We start from the raw sequence: 6,513 nt of genomic DNA, 5'->3' as shown, positions 1-6,513 counted from the left end.
TCAAATGAGCAGTGCCTTCTCACAAGCAAAATGTTTTCTCAAACAGATACAAGAAAAACTTGGGAATTTTAGACTCTTCTGCCATATTCCTTTAAAGACATTATCCTTTCCTAAGTCTTGGACAGGCAGGAGGAAAATATGTTTTATGTGCCTGGGCAAAATTAGCGTTTTACTTTTCACAGAGATGATGATGAATAAACATGAAAACATGCTTTTAAAAATTATTTATTTATTTAATATTCCAATTTCAAAAAGTCTCCATTGAAAAATCCAAAGTTTTTAATAATATTCCAGTGCAAAAATATAGTCCACGAGATAAAAACTTCCATACTATTACCTCCAAATAAATAAAATTACAACACACACATTTGAATGGTTCAGTACAAAAAAAACCCAACAGAAATTTTAAAAATCTGAGAGTTTAAGTTAAGTCAGTGCAATACAGTTAGTCACATTCTCTTGAGATATTAAGTAGACTGCCCTCCTGGTAACTTCAGTGCATAATAATAATAGTAATAATAATAGTAACCAGCAATTAATCATCAATCCTCTAATTCAGAAATGTGCTTCAACATTTGCTTATCTTTAAGCATGTCTACTTGCTTGATTTGGATTTATATATGTTTAGTAGTAAACAGGCATAAATGTGTTTTCCTGAATAGAGTAACTTCCCTGTACTGGTGCTTGTATCTCCATGCCAAATAGATGAGACTTATCTTATAACATCCCTCTCTCAAGACAGCACCAGATGGAAAGCTGGGTACCATACCGTGTCATTTGAAGTTTTCCAGATGGAAACTGGATAAACATTGCTTCATTCTGTATTTTCAGGTCAACAAACATATAACAAATAGACAGGATTTTAAGACAAAGTCATCTCTTACATAATATTAGGGAGTATAAATACTTTGATTAGTATTTCTTTATAAATAATTATTTAAGACACTTAAATATTAATAAATAAATGTATAAAAATCAATAGAAAGATTGAAACAAAAAATTCTTGTCACAACAAGATTTGCGCAGTAGCTCAGTACAAAAGATAAGATGGCATTAGCATTTGCACAGCCTCTGAAACTGCCTTCTTTTTCTTTTGTGGGAACTTGAGGTATCCCCCAGTTTTTGTAGGACACTGAACAGCTCATTCACAGCCTTGCGCTGAATTTTCAAGTCACTCATCTGTAATAAGGAAGAAACAAATGGAATAAAAGTCACACCAAGAGCTATAATTGTTTACTGATCACAGCCTGCAGGATACCCTGCTACCAGGGTAAACCAGAAGGATATCTGCAATTTTCAATTCCCTGCTGCCTAATTCCCACAACAAAGAGATATTTTGTCACAGATTTTTGTTTTCCACTTTCTGTGCTACTTTGCAACCTGCCACAGACCAGCCATATTCTGTGAAACAGAACTACCCTGTAGTTAAAAGCAGCTGATTCCGCTGGGGCATTGTCTGCAGACCCCTGTGGAGGTTGGTGGCTTGTGCCATTGGCACATGCACCACGAGCCAAGGGCTCCCACAGCCACAGAGCATTCCATAGCCAGGCACAACTTCCCCAGCCATTTCTATGCCACAAACGGCTGTGTCAGTAGCAGCTCTGGTGTACAGACTGTGTGACAGTGCTGCCAGCACCTCTGTGCCACATTACAGCAAGAATCAGCACTACCCCACACCGTAGACCTGCAGCAGCCCCTGCAGCCGGAAATGTTTGGTTTTCCAGCATGAACTGAGCTAGACAGGGATTACCATATAGGTTGCTGAAGTGTTATTGGCTTGAATCACACTCAAATCACAACTGGAAAATATAACATCATGGGCTTTGGAGGCAAAGGAAGAACCTTACCTGAAGTTTTGTCAGGTCTTTGAGATCTTCTATCTTCTTTGAGCCATCAGAAAGGCTTTCTTTCAGAGTATGGAGCTCCTCAGATATGTTCCTCACATGAGCCTTTGACCTGTCAGTGTTTTCAAGCATTTTCAAGTACATGGAAATAATCTGACTCAGGATGATCCTTTTTTCATTTCTCTGTTGAAAAATATAATCAAAAAGAAAGGTCTCTGAGTGCTTTTCCCTCATCAGCAGGGAAAGGAAGGAAGATAAAACACAACATACAGGTGTTCTCTGCCACTTGAAACAAGATAATAAAGATGATGTTGCAACCCATCTCCCAGGCTTGGCTGTACCTCAGGGTCAGTTCATGGTGCAGCATAAAGCTTTTTTGTGGAGATTTTTGTCTCCTTTCCAAGCTACCAAAGAGAACCCTGCTCATGTTCATTCTACTGCAGCTAATTACTCTAGTTCTAGGAGCTGCTTAGTACCAAAGGTGCCCTTAAAAGCGCCTGAGATGCTTCATCGTATCTGGTTCTGACTCACCTCTGTCCAGCCTGATAGCTTCTCTGTAAAAATAGGTCCACCATCAGCTACATCAGAATGACTCGAGTTCTGCAAAAAAGAACAAACATATCTATTACACAAACAATATTTATCACAAAGCAAATTTGTGTCCTTTATTCAAATGAGCAGCAAAATTCAGATTTTTGCACATCTGGCCTATAGCTATCACAATGCTTTCAGTTCTCTCACCACCAAATCCCATTGCTTGGCTGCCTGGTATCAGAAGTGGTATTAGTCCACTTTTCAATGCCTTCTCCTGCTACAACTCATCTGAATAGACATGTTTAGCATATCTATTTTCCCAAATGCTCCCTGTAAATTTTGCTATTGACAGACGAAGATACAGGCTCATAAGCACAGCAACTGGCTGGAAAATCATTAGGTCTGATCTTGGCATGTTTTCTGGTAAGTCAAAGTCCAGCAGTTTGTAATCTGTGACCTTAAATTCATACAGTCTCAGTAAAATCTCATGTGGAACAAGAATGAACTGGTTTTACTATAAAACTATAATTTGCAGAACTGGAGAATATCCCAGCAGCCCACAGTCAGGCATGGGGATATGCAAGATTAGTGGGCTAATCTGAGAGGCTCACAGGGACAGAGTTTAACCATCACATGTTGGCAACTGGTTCTAGGAAACAAAGAGCAATACAACTCTCCTACCAAGGAAAGACTAATTGAATCATTTCCTCTTCTGTGTGTCTTTTTTTCCTTTTTGTATACAACAGTGACTGTTTCCTTCTTTTGCCTGCTCAGTAATTTAAATACAGTAAGTGCAAAGGGAAAACTTGCAGTCTGACAGAAACCTCCTAGGCTGATCGACTCCCTGTGCTGAGCATGCTACCAAACTGATTTTTTCTACTTTTGAAAGGTGGGAAGCACCTGCTGTGCAGCAAATTTTTAATGTCAGTGCAAAAAGCTCACCATGGCTCAGGATCTCTTCAACAGAATTATATATATTCTAGTAAAACTGTCTCTGGTCTATACTAATGACAAATTTAAGATATAATGCCAATTTTCCAGCCAGTTTCCTGCAAACATTGAAGTATCACACTAGTCTTTACCACTTCAGGGTGATTCTCTGACTACTGAATTTCAACTGTCATTTGCACAAAATTATGATGAAATCATGGAAAAATCAGAGCTGAAAATATGAGCAAACCATTGCGGTTTTTTTCCATGCATTTAGAGGGAAAAAAACCTCAACAGAAATGTATTGAAAATAAAAGCTGTTAATTAAAAGTGACTCTATTGTAGATCTGGCGCCTCTGTGACTAATCCCTGCTGAATTCAGCTGTGTACTACTTTAATGCCTCCCAGATGGAGATTGGTGAATTAACACTACAGTTATCAAATCACCAAAATTCTATTTGACAAGAAAGAATATCGTGCCAGATTACATTCCCATGCCAGATCATAGTCTCACATGTGGAAGTAAAATGACTGGAGGGTGCAAAAGAATAAGAAGTAGGAATCACCTTTGAGCAACACACTACTACAACTTAAAATAAGTAGCAAATGCATTTGTTAAAACAAATGTTCATTTCCAATTTTTTTATATTGCTAACTAGTACTCAATCTCCCATTAGCATTGCTAACATAAAATTCAAAAAGTCAGTAAATTACATCTAGTCAGAACTGAATAAAGATTCATATATTCACCATAAATTGCATTAAGATTTCTTGTTACAAAGTATTCCATGTAATTAAGGTTGAATTGACATAGGAGAAACTGTTGTGAAAGAAAGAACATCCCTGAAATAAATGCAAATTAGTACAATAGATATGACTATTGCAAAACTGAATCAGGTTAATGAAAGAGCTTAGTAAAACAAAAGAAATTATCCATATTCTTGTAAAAAAAAATGCATGATGAAAAAATTAGTTCCATGATTACCCTCTATTGGTACATATTGAGTATGTCAAGCAGTGCTCAAGTTTGCTCTGTATGTAAAGCACAAGCAGCAGGAGAAGAGAAATGCAGTAGAAGACTATACTTACAAAATCAGCTTTCAGTTTGTCTATATCATTTTGAAGCTGAAGAAGATGCAATCTATTTTCAACATGTCCAAAAGAAACCATGATGATAGACAGAACAAACAAGCTGTAGATTTGGAAAGCCATTTTCTTGGTGATGGTTCAGTTAAACTGCTCAGATAAGTTCTGGGAGAACAGGTCTAAGAGCAGAGAGCTTCAACTTCTAATAGTTAGATCTTCTATTAGAAGCAAGCAGACGACAGAACTTCATCAGCCTCTCAGTGGTATTTATACCTGGTCTTGAAATTTTTTTATTTCGTCATCACAGGCTGTGTATATTTAGACAAGATAGTGTTAGATAAGAACCCTTCATTTTTTTGGCTAATCAAGGGAATCCCTCGAAAGCGTCTTTGTTAAAGCATGGTCCTGGAAAAATCTTCAGTGGTTCATCAATGGGTAACATTTACGTGGCAGATTCTGAAGTTTCTTTTACACGTGGTTGGGGAAAAGGGGGAAATTACAATACCAGTCGAGGAGTATGCATTGTGGCTCAAACCTGTTCTTACATACCCTCTGAAAAAAAAATCTTATCTTGTGGTTAAAGGGTCAGTGCAACAGTCAACTCATTTCTGGTATTCTTTTAAAGTAACCACTGACTTTGCCATGGCGTTCTATACAGACACTTAGAGATTTAAACATTCTTTCTACTGCTATCCTTTTGTGAAACATTTTGCATCCTTTCCATGGTCTAAACTGCACTTCTGCTGCTTTTGCATTCTTCACCTCCAGATTCAGAATAGGACAAACAAGGTTCCAGCACGAATGCAATGATGTATCATATTAAATTCCTCTATGGTTGTCTACTATCTGAGGGAGCAGAGTATTTAGTACTTAAGACACTAATTTCTGCTTGGCAATGATTAAAATTCCCCAGTGCCATTTCATTTGCACTAATGTATGTAGAATATGAAAACAGAAGGACATGGGTGAAAACAAGCCCCATTGAAGAAGACAGACAGGGTGGTGTCCGAGTGCATACAGAATCCTGAAACAATGGTATTGAGGATACCTGGGGAAAATGTTTTTGTATAGGAACTAAACTCTGCTTTGATGGATATTATGGGAAAAGAGTCTTATAAAGAGTCTTATAAAGAAATCAGATCATTTTAAGCTGCAGTACATGAATAGAGTGCAGGTAGGAGCCTACAAGGGAAAGAAAGAAAGAAGGGGCCCATAGGGAAAAGAGAAGAGAGAGAATCAGGAAGAGGGCACTCATGGGCTCAGTTCACACAGGCTGCAATGGAAGATGTCTGTAGCTCATCAGAAACAGATGAAAATTAAAGTGGTCCCCAACAGGTAAGATTAGAACTCTCCATCTCAGCCGCACATGACTATTTGGATATTCCTTAGAAGAAATTCTTCCTTTCCCCAGCAGCTCCTTCCAGCTCAGCTAATGACCTCTATTGCCATCAAGTCTTTTTCATTTGCTGCTTGAAAGAGGACCTCCACCTGTGGAATAGACCTACACTACTACTACCAGGGAAATCGTCAGTTTTCAGGGAAAAGAACCAGATTTCACCAACAATGGCAGGCTCAAAAGCTGCATGTCAGAACTCTCTGGTAACAGCAGCCCAGACAGATGGGACACATCTCACAACAGACATGGTACTGCACAACAATTAGTGCTGTAATCTGCTTGAGGTAGTAACACTATGCAACACACATCTTGGTTTTAGTTTAAGAAGTTAAAATTGGTTAAGCAATAACTTAATTGCTGTAAGTGTTGACACGAAGGTAAGGTTATAGTGCTATTGAAGGATGCTTCAAAGCACTGTAAACAAATGCAAAGTTAACATGCCCACCCATGGTAGAAATGTTGTACTAGATGATCTTCAAAAGTCCCTTCCAACTCAAACCATTTTTATTCTGTGATTCTGTGCTGGAAATTAGAATCATAGAATCATTTCCTTTGAAAAAGGCCCTTAAGGTCATAGAGTGCAACCGCTAACCAAGCACTACTGAGTCCACCACTAAACCATGTTCCCAAGAGCCACATTCACATGCCTTTTAATTACCTCCAGGGATGATGACAAAATGGAGGTCCCACCAGACTTCAAAGTTGACTTGCAATTCGAAGTTA

At 38.2% G+C, this 6,513-nt stretch overlaps 1 protein-coding gene across 1 annotated transcript; it reads right to left on the bottom strand.

Annotated features, from left to right (window-relative positions):
* Positions 1 to 245: 245 nt before the first annotated feature.
* On the bottom strand, positions 246 to 4,595 carry IFNG (interferon gamma). Its single transcript, XM_042017557.1, has 4 exons — positions 4,398 to 4,595; positions 2,376 to 2,444; positions 1,848 to 2,027; positions 246 to 1,179 (listed from the first exon to the last, which is right to left on the bottom strand). The coding sequence occupies exons 1-4, from the start codon at positions 4,518 to 4,520 to the stop codon at positions 1,054 to 1,056; spliced, it is 498 nt and encodes a 165-aa protein (XP_041873491.1). The 5' UTR covers positions 4,521 to 4,595; the 3' UTR covers positions 246 to 1,053.
* Between the last annotated feature and the right edge of the window lie 1,918 nt (positions 4,596 to 6,513).

Source organism: Corvus kubaryi, unplaced genomic scaffold (assembly GCF_017639235.1).
Source record: "Corvus kubaryi isolate FWS band 111438036 unplaced genomic scaffold, C.kubaryi_AGA036_p1.0 137, whole genome shotgun sequence".
NCBI lineage: Eukaryota > Metazoa > Chordata > Aves > Passeriformes > Corvidae > Corvus > Corvus kubaryi.
The sequence above is the reverse complement of the archived record's forward strand: the minus strand, read 5'-3'. Positions and strand labels throughout refer to the sequence as shown.

Excerpts from the sequence above, each read along its gene's own strand:
- IFNG (XM_042017557.1), bottom strand. The coding sequence starts at position 4,520 with ATGGCTTTCCAAATCTACAGCTTGTTTGTTCTGTCTATCATCATGGTT. Across the intron at positions 2,028-2,375 it reads AGCTATCAGGCTGGACAGAG|AGAAATGAAAAAAGGATCAT; the intron begins GTGAGTCAGAAC and ends ATTTTTCAACAG. Across the intron at positions 1,180-1,847 it reads AAGACCTGACAAAACTTCAG|ATGAGTGACTTGAAAATTCA; the intron begins GTAAGGTTCTTC and ends TCCTTATTACAG.